The sequence below is a fragment of the Heptranchias perlo genome, chromosome 1 (genome assembly GCF_035084215.1).
Source record: "Heptranchias perlo isolate sHepPer1 chromosome 1, sHepPer1.hap1, whole genome shotgun sequence".
Classification (NCBI taxonomy): domain Eukaryota; kingdom Metazoa; phylum Chordata; class Chondrichthyes; order Hexanchiformes; family Hexanchidae; genus Heptranchias; species Heptranchias perlo.
Window position 1 is genome coordinate 44,391,223 of NC_090325.1, and position 20,360 is coordinate 44,411,582.

Genomic DNA, 20,360 nt, shown 5'->3' on the forward strand with positions numbered 1-20,360 from the left:
TCTTAGAATAAGGGGCTGCTCTTTCAAAACTGAGATGAGGAGAAACTTCTTCACTCAGAGGGTGGTAGGTCTGTGGAATTTGCTGCCCCAGGAAGCTGTGGAAGCTACATCATTAGATAAATTTAAAACAGAAATAGACAGTTTCCTAGAAGTAAAGGGAATTAGGGGTTATGGGGAGCGGGCAGGAAATTGGACATGAAGCTGAGTTCGGATCGGTCAATGCCCTGTGGGTGGCGGAGAGGGCCCAGGGGCTATGTGGCCGGGTCCTGCTCCGACTTCTTGTGTTCTTTAGATTTGTGGTTGGGATCAGATCAGCCATGATCTTATTGAATGGCGGAGCAGGCTCGAGGGGCCGATTGGCCTACTCCTGCTCCAATTTCTTATGTTCTTATGTTCTTATGTACTGGGCCTCTTTTAGCCCTCAATCCAGCTCCCGGCAAAGTTGGCCTGCTGATTTACACCATAACTGCTGCTCTGCTCAGGCCTCCGGTTAAAATAGTACATTGGGCCCCGATTACATCATCAAGAGCCCAATCTGTATATTTAAAGAGGATCTCACCGGCTTGGGCGGGTGTTCTTGCCACTGCAATTTAAAATTGCAGGCAGTCAGATCAAGGTGGGAAAGAATGTGGGTTCAAGTCCCATTCCTGAACTTGAATATATAATCTAGGCTGATAGTACAGGTAATACTGAATCAGTAAGATATTGTTGGAGGTGTCATCTTTTGGATGAGATGTGAAAACAAATTCTGGCCATTCCATTTTAACTGCCCCCACCTGCTTTTCGCCAGGAAGGGGAAGTTAAAATCGGGACCCATGTGTAAATCTGTTGTTTGTCTTACATAGTCAATGCATAAGTACTAGTTATACTCACAGTGAAATGAAAATTGAAGCACTGGAGAAACAGCTCTATTATTCTACTGTATGGAAACATAACAAAATAACGCTCCAGCGAGGTACAATGTAAGTTATTCTAATTGGCATTGAGAAACGTTGTAGTCACTTCTGTTAATAACGAAGGTGGGTTAAAAATACATTGATGCAAATTGTACATTTTGCAGTCCTCATTGTTGGTATCAGTGGAACTTTTTAAAACTGGCTGGAACATTGCCAATTGGAGAACAATATAGTGTGAGCTAACTGTGTAATAGTGTCAATTTGACTCAGTTGGCATACTGAGTCAAATTGGATCAGCTGATAGCATTCTTCCCTCTGAGTTAGAAGAATGTGGGTTCAAGTCCCATTCCTGAACTTGAATATATAATCTAGGCTGATAGTACAAGTAATACTGAATCAGTAAGATATTGTTGGAGGTGTCATCTTTTGGGTGAGATGTGAAAACAAATTCTGGCTGTTCCACTGTTTCAGGTGGAATCTAATGATCTAATGGCATTATTTAAAGAAGAGCAGAGAGTTTCCCTGGTGGTCTGATTAACAGGAGGAATTAACTAGTCATTTACCTCATTAAAGTTTGTAGGATCTTGGTATGCAAAAGAGATGTTTCTAACAGGAGTGGTAAGATGCTACATGAATGCAATTCTTTTCTCTTTTGCTGCCACATATTGAATTTATACCCCATTTTACATTTTGTAATACTCACCAGCAGAGGCCAGTAACTGACAATCTCTTAGCATTCTCATAATAGTACTTCCACAGAGGTAGAACGGTGCCTTCCTGATCCCTGAATTCATCAGAAGGATCCTCAAAATATTTAAAGTCTACACAGAAAAAATAAAATTGAACACTGAATTCAATTAACACTGTATTTAAATAACACTGCAAAGATAATAGCATGTCTTAAAAAAACATTTGGATTTATTATTTGGTAGGGGTACATGGAAAATTCAACTTTGGGCAACTGAAATAGAACAGATAAGAGCACTGAAAATATTGTTTCCTTGATTTTTATTTCTTTAGTAGAGATATGCACATCTCGATTAGTTTTATGATAGCTTATGATGGTAATGGGAATGAAAGGGTACAAGAGGATAAGTTGGAGCAATTAGAGAGGCTAACCATAGATACAGAAGTAATCCTGAAAAAATTGGTAGAACTCAAAGTGGAAAAGGCATTGGGTCCTGATAGCATGCATGCGAGAATGCTGAGGGAGTTCAGAGAGAAAATAGCAGAGGCTCTGACAGCAATCTTTCAAATGTATTAAGGCATGGAAGTTCTGCCAGAGGACTGGAGAGTTGCCAATGTAACACCTCTGATCAAAGAGGAAGAAAGGGATCAACCAGGTAACTGTAGACCAGTCAGCCTAACATTGATAGTGGCTAAGCTTCTAGAGTTGCCAACAACAATGTTGAAAATCGTTCTAAAATATTACATAGAGGTCTGAGGGAAACAAATGGACACTGACCTAAAGAAGAAGATATTAGAAGGGTTAACCAGAAGCTTAATTAAGGATGTGGGTTTTAAGAAGGGTCCTAAAAGTGGAGAGGTGGATGGGGTTTAGGGAGGACTGAAGGCATGGTCACCAGTGGTGGGACCAAAGTGGGGGGATGCACAAGAGGGGTGCATGGAATCAGAGGAACAGAGAGTTCAAGGGAGAGGAGTTGTAATGCTGGAGAAGGTTCGAGATAAGAATGGATGAAGCCATGGAGAGATTTAAATACAAGGGTGAGGATTTTAAATTTGAAGAATTGGGAGACGGGGGAGCGATCGTAGGTCGGTGAGGACAGAATGATGGGTGAGTGGGATTTGGTGTGCATAGGATATGGGCAGCAGAATTTTGGATGAGCTGAAGTTTATGGAGGGTGAAGGATGGGAGGGCAGCTAGGAGGCCATTGAATAGCTGAGTCTGGAGGTGATAAAGGCATGGATAAGGGCTTCAGTTGCAGATAGGCTGAGGTAGGCATGCAGATGGGTGATGTTACAGAGGTGGAAGTAGGTGACCTTTGTGAAGGAGAGAATATGTGGTCGAAGCTCAGCTAAGGATAACATATGGTAAATTAAATACTTACCTGGAAAGACATAGGTTACTTAAGGACAGCCAGCATGGGTTTGTAAAAGACAAGTCATATCTGACAAATTTTTTGAGGAAATAACACAAACCTATTCACTCCATGCTGAGTTTCCAACTCCATATTCTTTCCATTCATAGACTGCCTACTTCCCTACCCTAGTCCTTTTGCTGCAGAAATTCTCATTCACACCCTTGTCACCTTCATACCTGACTATTCCTATACTCTCCTAGCTGGCCTCCCATCTCCCACCCTCCATACACTTCCAAAACTCTGATGTCCATATCCTATCCCACACCAGATCCCACTCACCCATTACTGCTGTCCTCGCTGATTTGCATTAGTTCCTGGTTCCCCAACACCTTCTTGTGTTTAAAACTCTTTATGGCCTAACTGCTCCCTAATTCTCTAACCTCCTCCAAGCTAACAACTCTCCCTATGAACCCTCCTGACTCTGGTATCTTGTGTACCAAACCCCCGCACCACCACCACCCCCCTCCATTGCCCCACCATTGGCGACTGTGCCTTCAGCCACTTAGGCCCCACGCTCTGGAATTTCCTCATTAAAACCCTCTGCCTCTCCACCTACTTTAGCGTCCTTCTTAAAACCCACCTTTTTGATCAAGCTTATGATCACCTCTCCTAATATCTGCTTCTTTGGCTTGGCAACCATTTTTTAATGACACCTTTATGAAGCACCTGGAGGTGTTTATCTGCAATTAGAATATTGTGTCCCGTTTCAGGCGCCTTACTTTAGGAAATAGCGAACTACCGTTGTGCACATTCAATACAGGTAACACATCATAGTATCACTGAAATGTTGGTGGAAGCAGGATGTGATAACAGGATACTTAGAAAATGTCAACGGGATTAGACAAAGTCAACATGGATTTATGAAAGGGAAATCGTGTTTGACAGACCACTGGAGTTTTTTGAGAATGTAAACTGGTAGAATAGATAAGGAAGAACCAGTGGATGTGGTGTATTTGGATGTTCAGAAGGCCTTTGATAAAGTCCCACATAAGAGGTTAGTGTGCAAAATTAAAGCACATGGGATTGGGGGTAATATACCAGCATGGATTGAAAATTGTTTAACAGACAGGAAACAGAGTAGGAATAAATGGGTCTTTATCATGGTGGCAGGTGGTGATTAGTGGGGTACCGCAGGGATCAGTGCTTGGGCCCCAGCTATTCACAATATATATATCAATGATTTGGGTGAGGGAACCAAATGTATTATTTCCAAGTTTGCTGACGACACAAAACTAGGTGGGATTGTGAGTTGTGAGGAGGATGCAAAGAGGCTTCAAGATGATTTAGACAAGTTGAGTGAGTGGGCAAATACATGACAGATGCAGTATAATGTGGATAAATGTGAAGTTATCCACTTCGGAAGGAAAAACAGAAAGGCAGAGTATTATTTAAATGGTGATAGATTGGGAAATGTTGATGTACAAAGGGACCTGGGTGTCCTTGTACACCAGTCACTGAAAGCAAACATGCAGGGACAGCAAGCAGTTAGAAAGGCAAATGGTATGTTGGCCTTCATTACAAGAGGTTATGAGTACAGGAGCAAGGATGTCTTACTGCAGTTATACAGGGCCTTGGTGAGACCACACTTGGAGTATTGTGTGCAGTTTTGTTCTCCTTACCTAAGAAAGGATATACTTGCCATAGAGGGAGTGCAACGAAGGTTCACCAGACCGATTTCTGGGTTGGCAGGACTGTTGCATGAGGAGAGATTGGGTCGACCAGGCCTGTATTCACTCGAGTTTAGAAGAATGAGAGGGGATCTCATTGAAATGTATAAAATTCTAACAGGGCTAAACAGACTGGATGCAGGGAGGATGTTTCCCCTGGCTGGGGGGTCTAGAACGAGGGGTCACAGTCTCAGGATACAGGGTAGGACATTTAGGACTGAGATGAGGAGAAATTTCGTCACTCAGAGGGTGGTGAACCTGTGGAATTCTCTACCACATAAGGCTATGGAGACTAAGTCACTGAATATATTTAAGAAGGAGATACATAGATTTCTAGACACAAAAGGCACCAAGGGGTATGGGGAGGGAGCGGGAATACAGTATTGAGATATTGGATCAGCCATGATCATATTGAATGGCGGAGCAGGCTCGAAAGGCCATATGGCCTACTCCTGCTTCTATTTTCTATGTTTCTATGTATCATAGTAGTTACAGAACAGAAGGAGGCCATTCGGCCCATCATGCCTGTGCCAGCTCTTCAACAAAGCTATCCAATTAATGTCATTCTCCTGCTATTTCTCCATAGCCCTGTAAAATTTTTCCCTTCAAGTATTTAAGAACATAAGAACATAAGAAATAGGAGCAGGAGTAGGCCAATCGGCCCCTCGAGCCTGCTCCGCCATTCAATAACATCATGGCTGATCTGATCCCAACCACAAATCTAAATTCATGTCCAATTTCCTGCCCGCTCCCCGTAACCCCTAATTCCCTTTACTTCTAGGAAACTGTCTATTTCTGTTTTAAATTTATTTAATGATGTAGCTTCCACAGCTTCCTGGGGCAGCAAATTCCACAGACCTACTACCCTCTGAGTGAAGAAGTTTCTCCTCATCTCAGTTTTGAAAGAGCAGCCCCTTATGCTAAGATTATGCCCCCTAGTTCTAGTTTCACCCATCCTTGGGAACATCCTTACCGCATCCACCCGATCAAGCCCCTTCACAATCTTATATGTTTCAATAAGATCGCCTCTCATTCTTCTGAACTCCAATGAGTAGAGTCCCAATCTACTCACCCTCTCCTCATATGTCCGCCCCCTCATCCCCGGGATTAACCGAGTGAACCTTCTTTGTACTGCCTCGAGAGCAAGTATGTCTTTTCTTAAGTATGGACACCAAAACTGTATGCAGTATTCCAGGTGCGGTCTCACCAATACCTTATATAACTGCAGCAATACCTCCCTGTTTTTATATTCTATCCCCCTAGCAATAAAAGCCAACATTCCGTTGGCCTTCTTGATCACCTGCTGCACCTGAATACTAACTTTTTGATTTTCTTGCACTAGGACCCCCAGATCCCTTTGTACTGCAGTACTTTCCAGTTTCTCACCATTAAGATAATAACTTGCTCTCTGATTTTTCCTGCCAAAGTGCATAACCTCACATTTTCCAATATTGTATTGCATCTGCCAAATCTCCACCCACTCACCCAGCCTGTCTATATCCCCCTGTAGGTTTTTTATGTCCTCCTCACTCTCCACTTTCCCTCCCATCTTTGTATCATCTGCAAACTTTGATATGTTACACTCGGTCCCCCCCCTCCAAATCATTAATATAGATTGTAAAGAGTTGGGGACCCAGCACCGACCCCTGCGGAACACCACTGGCTACTGGTTGCCAGTCCGAGAATGAACCATTTATCCGAAGTCTCTGCTTCCTGTTAGATAACCAATCCTCCACCCATGCCAGAATATTACCCCCAATCCAGTGATTCTTTATCTTGAGCAATAATCTTTTATGTGGCACCTTGTCGAATGCCTTCTGGAAGTCTAAATACACTACGTCCACTGGTTCCCCTTTATCCACCCTGTACGTTATGTCCTCAAAGAACTCAAGCAAATTTATCAGACATGACTTCCCCTTCGTAAAGCCATGCTGACTTTGTCCTATTAAATTATGTTTATCCAAATGTTCCGCTACTGTCTCCTTAATAATCGACTCCAAAATTTTACCCACCACAGATGTTAGGCTAACTGGTCTATAATTTCCAGCCTTCTGCCTACTACCCTTTTTAAATATTATTTATCCAATTCCCTTTTGAAAGTTACTATTGAATCTGCTTCCACCATCATTTCAGGCAGTGCACTCCAGGTCATTACAACTCGCTGCGTAAAAAAATGTTTCCTCATGTTGCCCCTGGCTCTTTTGCTGATCACCATAAATCTGTGCACTCTTGTTACTGACCTTTCTGCCACTGGATACAGTTTCTCTTTATTTACTCTGTCAAAATAGTTCATGATTTTGAACACCTCTATCAAATCTCCCCTTAACCTTCTCTGTTCTGAGGAGAACAACCCCAGCTTCTCCAGTCTCTCCACATAACTGAAGTCCCTCATCCCTGGCACCATTCTAGTAAATCTCTTCTGCACCCTCTCTAAGGCCTTAACATCCTTCCTAAAGTGCGGTGCCCAGAATTGAACACAATACTCCAGCTGCGACCTAACCAGTGTTTTATAAAGGTTTAGCATAACTTCCTGGCTTTTGTACTCAATGCCTCTATTAATAAAGCCCAGGATCCCATATGCTTTATAACAGCCTTCTCAACTTGTCCTGCCACCTTCAAAGGTTTGTGTATGTGCACCCCCAGATCTCTCTGCTCCTGCACCCCCTTTAAAATTGTACCATTTAGTTTATATTGCCTTTCCGAGCGTCCGATAAAAGGCGGGATTTCAGAGCGCTGAGAACAGCTGAGAGGAGCCGAGCCGAGCGGAGGGAGTGTCCGATAAAAGGCGGGATTTCAGAGCGCTGAGAGGAGCCGAGCCGAGCGGAGGGAGCGTCCGATAAAAGGCGGGATTTCAGAGCGCTGAGAGGAGCCGAGCCGAGCGGAGGGAGCGTCCGATAAAAGGCGGGATTTCAGAGCGCTGAGAACAGCTGAGAGGAGCCGAGCCGAGCGGAGGGAGCGTCCGATAAAAGGCGGGATTTCAGAGCGCTGAGAACAGCTGAGAGGAGCCGAGACGAGCGGAGCTGCGACCGAGTTCGAAGTGACGTCAGGAATCAGATCGGGACGCGACACAGGGGAGGCACCTGATTGGTGAGTAGGTTCAGGTGAGTATTTCTCCTTATCTACAGCAACTGAAGTAAAAGGAAAGGGAAGGTCTGCAGGTCTTATAGGAAGTAGCGTTTATTTTTTAGTGAATCAAGGTCCCTAGTGTAGTTAACATTCTCTAAATTGAGAACAATTTAAAGGAGTAAACTCCTTAAAGGGAGTGGTAAGTAGTTTTTCTTTCCTTTTTTTTTCTCTTGACATTGTAGTTGTTCTTAAGCTAATTTAAGGGTTAAGTCATGGCAGGAGATCCCAGCGCCGTGTCATGTTCCTCTTGTGGGATGTGGGAATTCAGGGCTCCTTCCTGTATCCCTGATTCCTTCACCTGCGGGAAGTGTGTCCAGCTGCAGCTATTGTTTGACCGCTTGACGGCTCTGGAGCTGCGGATGGACTCACTTTGGAGCATCCGCGATGCTGAGAAAGTCGTGGATAGCACGTTCAGTGAGTTGGTCACACCGCAGATAAAAATTACTGAGGGAGATAGTGAATGGGTGACCAACAGACAGAGGAAGAGTAGGAAGGCAGTGCAGGGGTCCCCTGCGGTCATCTCCCTCCAAAACAGGTATACCGTTTTGGATACTGTTGGGGGAGATGGCTCACCAGGGGAAGGTGGCAGTGGCCAGGTTCATGGCACCGTGGCTGGCTCTGCTGCACAGGAGGGCAGGAAAAAGAGTGGCAGAGCTATAGTGATAGGGGACTCGATTGTAAGGGGAATAGACAGGCGTTTCTGCGGACGCAACCGAGACTCCAGGATGGTATGTTGCCTCCCTGGTGCAAGGGTCAAGGATGTCTCGGAGCGGCTGCAGGACATTCTGGAGGGGGAGGGTGAACAGCCAGTTGTCGTGGTGCATATAGGCACCAACGATATAGGTAAAAAACAGGATGAGGTCCTACAAGCTGAATTCAGGGAGTTAGGAGTTAAACTAAAGAGTAGGACCTCAAAGGTAGTAATCTCAGGATTGCTACCAGTGCCACGGGTTAGTCAGAGTAGGAATGACAGGATAGCTAAGATGAATACGTGGCTTGAGAGATGGTGCAAGCTGGAGGGATTCAAATTCCTGGGCCATTGGAACCGGTTCTGGGGGAGGTGGGACCAGTACAAATTGGACGGTCTGCATCTGGGCAGGACTGGAACCAATGTCCTAGGGGGAGTGTTTGCCAGTGCTGTTGGGGAGGGTTTAAACTAATGTGGCAGGGGGATGGGAACCGATGCAGGAAGTCAGTGGGAAATAAAGTGGTGACAGAAACAAAAGGCAGTAAGGGAGAGTGTACAGAACATGACCGGACAGATGGTCTGAGAAAGCAGGGCAAAGACCAAGGGAAGTCTAGATTAAACTGCATTTATTTCAATGCAAGAAGTCTGATGGGCAAGGCAGATGAACTCAGGGCATGGATGGGTACATGGGACTGGGATGTTATAGCTATTACTGAAACATGGCTAAGGGAGGGGCAGGACTGGCAGCTCAATGTTCCAGGGTACAGATGCTATAGGAAAGATAGAGCAGGAGGTAAGAGAGGAGGGGGAGTTGCGTTCTTGATTAGGGAGAACATCACGGCAGTAGTGAGAGGGGATATATCCGAGGGTTCGCCCACTGAGTCCATATGGGTAGAACTGAAAAATAAGAAGGGAGAGATCACTTTGATAGGATTGTACTACAGACCCCCAAATAGTCAACGGGAAATTGAGGAGCAAATATGTAAGGAGATTACAGACAGCTGCAAGAAAAATAGGGTGGTAATAGTAGGGGACTTTAACTTTCCCAACATTGACTGGGACAGCCATAGCATTAGGGGCTTGGATGGAGAGAAATTTGTTGAGTGTATTCAGGAGGAATTTCTCATTCAGTATGTGGATGGCCCGACTAGAGAGGGGGCAAAACTTGACCTCTTCTTGGGAAATAAGGAAGGGCAGGTGACAGAAGTGTTAGTGAGGGATCACTTTGGGACCAGTGATCATAATTCCATTAGTTTTAAGATAGCTATGGAGAAGGATAGGTCTGGCCCAAAAGTTAAAATTCTAAATTGGGGAAAGGCCAATTTTGATGGTATTAGACAGGAACTTTCAGAAGTTGATTGGGAGAGTCTGTTGGCAGGCAAAGGGACGTCTGGTAAGTGGGAGGCTTTCAAAAGTGTGTTAACCAGGGTTCAGGGTAAGCACATTCCTTATAAAGTGAAGGGCAAGGCTGGTAGAAGTAGGGAACCTTGGATGACTCGGGAGATTGAGGCACTAGTCAAAAATAAGAAGGAGGCATATGACATGCATAGGCAGCTGGGATCAAGTGGATCCCTTGAAGAGTATAGAGATTGCCGGAGTAGAGTTAAGAGAGAAATCAGGAGGGCAAAAAGGGGATATGAGATTGCTTTGGCAGATCAGGCAAAGGTGAATCCAAAGAGCTTCTACAAATACATAAAGGGCAAAAGGGTAACTAGGGAGAGAGTAGGGCCTCTTAAGGATCAACAAGGTCATCTATGTGCGGAACCACAAGAGATGGGTGAGATCCTGAATGAATATTTCACATCGGTATTTACGGTTGAGAAAGGCATGGATGTTAGGGAACTTGGGGAAATAAATAGTGATGTCTTGAGGAGTGTACATATTACAGAGAGGGAGGTGCTGGAAGTCTTAACGCGCATCAAGGTAGATAAATCTCCGGGACCTGATGAAATGTATCCCAGGACGTTATGGGAGGTTAGGGAGGAAATTGCGGGTCCCCTAGCAGAGATATTTGAATCATCCACCGCTATAGGTGAGGTGCCTGAAGATTGGAGGGTAGCAAATGTTGTGCCTTTGTTTAAGAAGGGCGGCAGGGAAAAGCCTGGGAACTACAGACCAGTGAGCCTGACATCTGTAGTGGGTAAGTTGTTAGAGGGTATTCTGAGGGACAGGATCTACAGGCATTTGGAGAGGCAGGGACTAATTAGGAACAGTCAGCATGGTTTTGTGAGAGGAAAATCATGTCTCACGAATTTGATTGAGTTTTTTGAAGGGGTAACCAAGAAGATAGATGAGGGCTGTGCAGTAGACGTGGTCTACATGGACTTCAGCAAAGCATTTGACAAGGTACCGCATGGTAGGTTGTTACATAAGGTTAAATCTCATGGGATCCAAGGTGAGGTAGCCAATTGGATACAAAATTGGCTTGACGACAGAAGACAGAGGGTGGTTGTCAAGGGTTGTTTTTCAAACTGGATGCCTGTGTCCAGCGGTGTGCCTCAGGGATCGGTGCTGGGTCCGCTGTTATTTGTTATTTATATTAATGATTTGGATGAGAATTTAGGAGGCATGGTTAGTAAGTTTGCAGATGACACCAAGATTGGTGGCATTGTGGACAGTGAAGAAGGTTATCTAGGATTGCAACGGGATCTTGATAAATTGGGCCAGTGGGCCGATGAATGGCAGATGGAGTTTAATTTAGATAAATGTGAGGTGATGCATTTTGGTAGATCGAATCGGGCCAGGACCTACTCCGTTAATGGTAGGGCGTTGGGGAGAGTTATCGAACAAAGAGATCTAGGAGTACAGATTCATAGCTCCTTGAAAGTGGAGTCACAGGTGGATAGGGTGGTGAAGAAGGCATTCAGCATGCTTGGTTTCATTGGTCAGAACATTGAATGCAGGAGTTGGGATGTCTTGTTGAAGTTGTACAGGGCATTGGTGAGGCCACACTTGGAGTACTGTGTACAGTTCTGGTCACCCTATTATAGAAAGGATATTATTAAACTAGAAAGAGTGCAGAAAAGATTTACTAGGATGCTACCGGGACTTGATGGTTTGACTTACAGGGAGAGGTTAGACAGACTGGGACTTTATTCCCTGGAGAGTAGGAGGTTTCGGGGTGATCTTATAGAAGTCTATAAAATAATGAGGGGCATAGATAAGGTCGATAGTCAAAATCTTTTCCCAAAGGTAGGGGAGTCTACAACGAGGGGGCACAGATTTAAGGTGAGAGGGGAGAGATACAAAAGGATCCAGAGGGGCAATTTTTTCACTCAAAGGGTGGTGAGTGTCTGGAACGAGCTGCCAGAGGCAGTAGTAGAGGCGGGTACAATTTTGTCTTTTAAAAAGCATTTGGACAGTTACATGGGGAAGATGGGTATCGAGGGATATGGGCCAAGTGCAGGCAATTGGGACTAGCTTAGTGGTATAAACTGGGCGACATGGACATGTTGGGCTGAAGGGCCTGTTTCCATGTTGTAACTTCTATGATTCTATTCTATGAATGTATCACTTCACACTTCTCTGCATTAAATTTCATCTGCCATGTGTCTGCCCATTTCACCAGTCTGTCTATGTCCTCCTGAAGTCAGTTACTATCCTCCACATTATTTACTACATTTCTGAATTTCTTGTCGTCTGGCAAACTTTGAAATTATACCCTCTATACCCAAGTCCAGGTCATTAATATGTATCAAAAAGAGCAGTGGTCTTAATACTGACCCCTGGGGAACACCAATGTATACTTCCCTCCGGTCTGAAAAACAACCGTTCACCACTACACTCTGCATTCTGTCCCCTAGCCTATTTTGATTCCCACTGCCACCGTCCCTTTAATCCCATGGGCTTTAATTTTGCTAACAAGTCTATTACGTGGTACTTTATCAAATGCCTTTTGATAGTCCACATACACATCAACCACATTATCCTCAGCAACCATCTCCATTACTTCATCAAGGAGCTCAATCAAGTTAGTCAAACACGATTTTCGCATGGAGAAAGTCAAATAAGATTTCACCCCATGGGTTTTAAAATAAGTGTGGCTTCTGGTGCCCTGGACAATAACTTTTCTTGAATTGAAAATGCAATAGTTGCACAAAACATTTTACACTTTATGTTTTATGCAACACTATTGTATTTCAGTAAGTCATTGAAGGTCGGTTTTAAAGTAGCAGGACTTCAAAAAAAGATGATCAGATCTGACAGATTCAAAAATGTTGAAATGGTCTATGCTACACTTAGATGATTTGGATCTCTTCGATGGCAAATGCAGTTCAATGTAGGAACATGCAAATAATTAGTATAGGAGAAAGCAACAAAAATAAGATTATGTGAAAAATAGAAGTCATATGATGTACTGATCATGAAAGAAGCTTGGAATTTTTTGTGGGTGAAAAACAATGAACTGGGCAGTGCAGTGCATGGCTATGGTAAAAACAAACAGCTAAAGAAGGTACAGTGTTTCAAAGGCAGAAGATAAATAACATTGTTGTTCTCAAAGAAATCTGCAGTACTCAGTTCAAGGTTTTCCTCCATTTCAACTCCACTTCATTTATCTGTAGAGCAACAGCGTGTCAGTTTGTGCATTGAACATTGCAATTTGTTAGTACTGGTACTTCCAATATCTGCACTGGCACAGGTGGAGATTGCTACAGAAATTGTAAACAGTAAAATCCCAGGATGTATTACATTGAGTTTGCAGCTCAGAAACAGGCCATTTGGCCCAACTGGTCTATGCCAGTGTTCATGCTCCACACGAGCCTCCTCCCTCCCTACTTTATCTAACCTTAGCAGCAACCTTCTATTTCTTTCTCCCTCATGTGCCAATCTAGCTTCCCCTTAAACGCATCTATGCCATTTGCCTCAACTACTCCTTGTGGTAGTGAGTTCCACATTCTTACCACTTTATGGGTAAAGAAGTTTCTCCTTTTGGATTTATTAGTGACTACCTTATATTTATGACCTCTAGTTTTGGACTCGCCACAAGTGGAATCATTTTCTCTACGTCTACCCTGTCAACCCTTTTATTATCTTAAAGATGTTTATCAGTTCACCCCTTAGCTTTCACTTTTCTAGAACAAGAGTCTATGTAAAATAGGAATTTAGTCTAAAAAGTTTAAGTCCAACGGACAGCAATTTGGAGATTTTTATAAATATTTTCCCAGACAAAACTTTATTTTAGTATCATTTTATTCTTAATTTTGATTTTGTTTAATTTTTAAAAACATCAACTTAATTTCTGGATTACCTTGTGCAATGTCATCAAAAGAGTTCTGGTTCACCATTCGTTCCACTATTCTGGCAACTTTACCAACCCTTGTAATGTCATCACCCTGGAACAAATACATATAAATAACCAAATACAGAAGCAAACTGTCATCAAAATGAATGTTGTTAAGCAATTATTTAGGAAAAAATTGACACATTTAACACAATTATAAATGATTAGCAAATTCAAATTCTCCCTTCACAACCAACACCATTTTACAGGATGCACTGCAGCAACTCGCCAAGGCTTCTTCGACAGCACTTCCCAAACCCACGACCTCTACCACCTAGAAGGACAAGGGTAGCAGGCGCATGGGAACAACACCACCTGCACGTTCCCCTCCAAGTCACACACCATCCCGACTTGGAAATATATCGCCGTTCCTTCATTGTCGCTGGGTCAAAACCGTGGAACTCCCTTCCTAACAGCACTGTGGGAGAACCGTCACCACACGGACTGCAGCGGTTCAAGAAGGCGGCTCACCACCACCTTCTCGAGGGCAATTAGGGATGGGCAATAAATGCCGGCCTTGCCAGCGACGCCCACATCCCGTGAACGAATAAAAAAAACAGATTATGTACAAAAATGGTAACAAATAAACAGAAGCAAAGCACTATAGAAAGGATTGAATATGGTTTGCATTATCCACATGTGAACTAAACTTCATACCTATACTATTCTAAGTTTATAATAATTTTAATAATTTTGTATCCCCCATATACTTGACCTTAATACCTTTGGTTAACAAAAATTTATCAATCTCAGATTTAAAATTCAAAATTGAGCTTGCATCAACTGCCATTTGCAGAAGAGTGTTCCAAACTTCTACCACTCTGCGTGTAGAAGCGTTGCCTAACTTCACTCCTGCAAGTTCTGGCTCTAAATTTTAGGCTATGTCCCCTAGTCCCAGTTTTCAAGTATAGGATACCTCCAAAACAGGTACAAATGCATCAGCAGCCAGAAGCAATAATCCAGCAACTAACCTGTAAATCCTGCATGGTCCCTTTAAATAGCGCTGGCGGGGGTCCTCCAGACCGTCTAAGACATGTTCAGCTGTTCGTGGTTAAGACAATGCATTGGCTGGAGCGTTGAGTGTTAAAATAGTATCCATCTCTTTAAATCAGTGTTGCACACTGATCTAACGCATATTCTCCTTACTTTACATGCTGCTGGCGTTCGTTATCTGCGTGTGTGCAAACACTTTTACCAAGATGGCATCCAGCGCACGTCATGCTAGAAGCGCATGCGCACATTCCGGATGCCATTTTCGGACCTTAGGAGGCTGTGTAGCACCTGAAAAACGGGCGCTACACAGCCAAATTTCTAGTCCACTGACTGGGTTTATCTAATAGCCATAATATTCTACCAGACAGGACATAAACTATTAAATTCACTATTGATATAATTAGATCTGAATAGACCAGTACTGAAATCACTGCAACCCCATTTCAACTCACGGATTCGACAGGCTCGCATGCAGCTGACCATGACAGCTCTACCAAGGCAGGATTACTTTTATGTGGAATCTTTGTGGGCCTGGAGAAGTAGAAGTGCTTCCCCAAGCCCCACAAGGAGCCCTTGGCCTCCCCAGCCCCGGCCTTGCCTTTCCCTCCTCCCGGACTGGTACCGGCTCGGCAACTCCCCCAACACTTGCCTTATGCCGGTGGCTGTTCCTTTGGTTCCCTATCAGCATCTGGCTACCATATTCCCACGCCCACCCACTGATCCTGACATCATTCCCGTTGTCTTTGGGCGGAAGATAGATTTTTAAAATTTAAATGAGATCCAGATGTTAAATTCAGGCAGTACTCACTTCCTTTATGACTTCAGGGTGTGTAGCCCGCTTCGGGCCCCCCACGTACCGATCCTGCCCTGAGTTAAAATCGCCCCCACTATTTGTGTGTATTTCTTCAGTGCTGCCACCAGTCATGAATGGTGGTAGACAATTAAGCAACAAATGGGAAGAGGAGGCTCCATGAATATCCCCATCCTCAATGATGGCGGGGATGCACTGTGGCAAGTCACCAAGACGTCTATTTAAAAAAAAACTATACAAATTTGCACCTAGAAATCCACAGCGATTCAGAATTCTGCTCCTCCCAGCTCCACATTCAGGTAAGCATATTTTTACAACTTACCTTGTTGGTTGCGGCCTGAACACTGCCTGTTAGGCCACATGCAGGCCTGGTTTTCCTGGTGCTGGCAAGCTCAGTGCGAACTAACAGGTGTTAAGAACTAACTGGCGTTAGGCCCCTCATTTGCATTATCTCCTCGTGGAGACCAAATCCTGTCTTCACACTGAGAATACTTTCCATCGTATTGTGTAGCATTACCACTGTACTAATTGGGATGGATTAAGATCCGATCTAAAAGTTCAGAACTGGGTGTTAATTGTATAATTTGTATCAATTGGGGTTAATTGTATTCAGGTGGTGGGCATCGATTGGGGACTCTCTTGGATCCTTTTTATAGGAGAGCTTAGCTCGGGTGTGGTGGTGTGGAAGAGGAAACTCTGTGAACAAAAGTTTGGAAGCAACTAAAGATCAAGGTCTAGTATTCTTTCCTTCACCACATGGCTATCCAGTTTTTTTTTTAAAACACTGGGCATCCATGAGGCGTTATCGGCCATTAGCAGCAGCAGAATTGTATTCCATAACAGTCGGTAACCTTATAGCCCAGCATATCCTTCATTCCTCCATTACTATCAAGCCAGATGACCAAACCTCATTTAATGAGGAGTGTAGAAGAGCATGCCAGAAGCAGCACCAGGTGCACAAGAAAATGAGGTGGAACCAGGTGAAGTTACAATACAGGACAAAATGCGGAAGCAGGATGCCATAGACAGAGCTAAGTGATTCCACGACCAGTGAATCAGGTCAAAGTTCTTCAGTGCTGCCACCAGTCTTGAATGGTGGTGGACAATTAAGCAACTAATGGGAAGAGGAGACTCCATGAATTTTTTTATTTTTTTTTATATTCGTTCACGGGATGTGGGCGTCGCTGGCAAGGCCGGCATTTATTGCCCATCCCTAAATATGAATATCCCCATCCTCAATGATGGTGGGGATGCACTGCGGCAAGTCACCAAGACTTCTATTTAAAAAAAACTATACAAATTTGTGCCTGCGCAATCGACAAGTGTTAAACTTTTCTGTAATTACCTTTTATTTGTGCATTTCTCATCACCTACCTGTATTATCTTCCAATCTATATTGTATGTGCTATGAACACATGGTGCATAAGAAAGAAAAATTAGGGTATCATTAAGAGAAAAAAGGACTTTTGATATTATCTTTGCTGTAGAAACACATCCTGTCTGTTGCTTTTAAGCATTTCATTGCTTTTTTGCATCTTCTGAATTCTACAGATATCAGAATCTTTTGAAATGTCATTGTTAAATCTATAAATTGTATTGGACCAAAGTCTTTCTGAACAATCATAGCTGCAACCATGTTAGCCAGGATCCATACGGTATACAGACATAGCCAAAGATCTTGGAGTAAAATTTCCAGGGAGTTTTCCTCATCTGCTGCGGTATCTTTGGCAGAAACCCTGGAGAAAATTCACACAATATCCCAACTGTCCATTTTCTATAGATTCAGAATTATATATTAGGCCACATTAATAACAGCGTCTGAATGACGCATGCCATTATTAATACACAAATCCGCCAGCAACATAAGAACAGGAGTAGGCCATTTAGCCCCTCGAGCCTTTCAATGAGAACCTGGCTGATCTGTGACCTAACTACATATCCCTTAATACCTTGGGTTAACAAAAATCTATCAATCTCAGATTTAAAATTAACAATTGAGCTAGCATCAATTGTCATTTGCTGAAAAGAGTTCCAAATTTCCACTACCCTTTGCGTGTGGAAGTGTTTCCTAATTCCACTCCTGAAAGTCCTGGCTCCAATTTTTAGGCTATGTCCCCTAGTCCTAGACTCTCCAACCAATGGAAATAGTTTCTCTCTATCTACCCTATCAGTTCCCCTAAATGGGCTCAATTTTGAAATGGTGGTGGGTTGGCAGTGGGGCGGGTGAACGTGCGCGTGGCAAACCCGAATAAACAAAACTTACCGTTGCCGACGCGATCGCAATGTAATTGATGGTGATTAAAGTTCTTTCCGAGTTTCACGCCCGGCAGCCAGCCTGATTGATAGGCTGGCTGCTGACAGGAAGTGCAACGCGGTGGTGGTGGTGGGGGGGAGGAGAGAAAGAGAGCGAGATGTCATCCGGCACTGGAACGGAAGATCGGGGAGGAATGGAAGATCGGGGGGGGGGGGGGGGGGGGAATAGAAGATCAGGGGGGGGGGGAATGGAAGATCGGGGGGGGGGGGAGAGTGGAAGATTGGGGGGAGGGGAAGCTCGGGGGTCATGGGGGGGGTGAAGAGGGGCAGATCAGGGGGACATCGGTGGGGGGGGAGGTGGAGATCGGAGCAGGGTGGAAAGGTAGGTTGATTTTCTGTTTTAACTTCGTGCAATGGTTTTTTAATTAATTTATTTAGTTCCTTTTTGCCTGATCCAGTCCTTCACACCTGGTTTTACCAGGGGATCAGCCCTGGTTCAATGAGGAGTGTCGAAGAGCATGCCAGGAGCAGCACCAGGCATACCTAAAAATGAGGAGCCAATCTGGTGAAGTTACATCACAGGACTACATGCATGCTAAACAGCAGAAGCAACATGCTATAGACAGAGCTTAGCGATTCCACAACCAACGGATCAGATCAAAGCTCTGCAGTCCTGCCACATCGATGACCACTTCTCACTGATTCCCTAACAAGAGGCAATAGTCTTCCCCTATTCACCCTAAGAAAATCTTTTATAATTGTAAAGATCTCTATTACATCTCCTTTTAGTCTTCTTGGATCCAGTAGAAATTGTCCCAGTATCTCAAGTCTCTTATCATAACTATAGTTTCTCAAACCTGGCATCATCCTGATGAATCTACGCTATATGCTCTCTATGGCTTTAGTCTCCTTTCAATAATGAGGCATCCAAAACAGTAAACAGTACTCTAACTGTAGCGTAACTGTTGCTATGTACAAATTTATCATTACCTTGCGCTCTTCTACTCCATGTATTTGCTCATAAAACCCAAAATGCTATTGACTTTTTTATAGCTTTATTTACTGGCTCACACACTTTTAAGAAATTATGTATTTGAACCTCTAGGTCCCTTTATTAATATACACTCTTCAGCATTTTCCACTGGTTAGACCCCATCTGGAGTACAATGTGCAGTTCTGGTCACCTAGTCATGGAAAGAATATTATTACCCTTTAAAGAATAGAGAGGGAAAAAGCAAAGATGATTCCAGGATTCAGGAAGATAAGTTATGAAGAACGGTTAAGGAGGTTGAGCTTTTTTTTTTGGGGGGGGGGGGGGGTGGGAAAGAGGACATTTCATGGTGACCTAATTAAATTTTTCAAAATTATGAAGACGATTGACAAAAGTAATCCAACAAACTGTTCATTATGGTGAGAGGCTCAAATGTCAGGTATCACTAAAAATTAGGAAGTAAGAAATACAAAGGGAATTTAAATGAATTTTTTAACCCAATGGGTAATATAATTTGGAATAAGTTGCTAAATAAGGCTGTTGAAACAGAAAGCAGAAGGGCTCAGAAGACAATTAGAGGCTTTCTAAGAATGGATAGAAGGATAACACAAGAAGACAGGTAGCAGGAGTTGATCCATGAAAAATAGGTGGGTTTGCTGGGCCTAATGGCCTTTTCTTGTTCCTATAAACTCTAACATTCTTATAGTATGGTGTGGAGATGCCGGTGATGGACTGGGGTTGACAATTGTAAACAATTTTACAACACCAAGTTATAGTCCAGCAATTTTATTTTAAATAAAAGCCTCCGAAAGCTTGTGAATTTAAAATAAAATTGCTGGACTATAACTTGGTGTTGTAAAATTGTTTACAATTGTTTACAATTCTTATAGTAATGTGATAACCATGACAACATAACAATTATTAAAGGTAAAACATAGTGAAGTAAATAGAAAATTCATGATGAGACTATCTACAGCCAGGCAAGGTGAGCTGAGCTACCCACTATCTTGGTTAGTATTTATTACCAAGGCAGTGCCTGGATGAATGCAGAGCATTAGTTACTGGGCCAACTGCAAAGCTCTAGTTTTTAATTTAAGGAACACTTAAGGGATGGCATTTAAAATTGCCCATGGGACTTCTTGCCAAGGTCATGCTTTCTTCCCACAGTTTTCGATTTTAACCTGCTCTTCTGAGTAAGGGGGATGGACACCTGCAGAAACCAGTGGGGTCCTTCTTTAAATATGCAGATCAGGCTCCAATTAAGTCATCGGAGTCCAATGATAATTTTAACCAGAGGCCTGCCATTGTAGCTGTGCAGCCATGCCAACCTGGTGGGAAAAGGAGCCTGGGCCAGAAGAGCCCCAAATAAGTAAGTCCTTTAAATTTTTTTGACTTTTTTTGTGTTCCTTGGTACCACAAGGAAAGTTCAGGCCTCCCCTGCTCTAGGTCTGCTCCATCTCCCAATCACGAGGCTCTTCCAAACCACATGCCCACGACTTACCAAGTGTCATGGACCAATCCTTCGGTCCTTGGGTGGGGGCCTCCTGCCATC

At 43.5% G+C, this 20,360-nt stretch overlaps 1 protein-coding gene across 1 annotated transcript in view; it reads right to left on the reverse strand.

The window, feature by feature from the left end:
* Nucleotides 1-20,360, reverse strand: part of dnai1.2 (dynein, axonemal, intermediate chain 1, paralog 2) — a 240,567-nt gene that overhangs the window by 165,625 nt on the left and 54,582 nt on the right. Inside the window, exons 10-11 of the mRNA XM_067991157.1 lie at nucleotides 13,728-13,812; nucleotides 1,600-1,717 (exon numbers count right to left, since the gene is read on the reverse strand). Coding sequence (XP_067847258.1) covers nucleotides 1,600-1,717; nucleotides 13,728-13,812 — 203 coding nt within the window. The remainder of the gene's footprint in view (nucleotides 1-1,599; nucleotides 1,718-13,727; nucleotides 13,813-20,360) is intronic.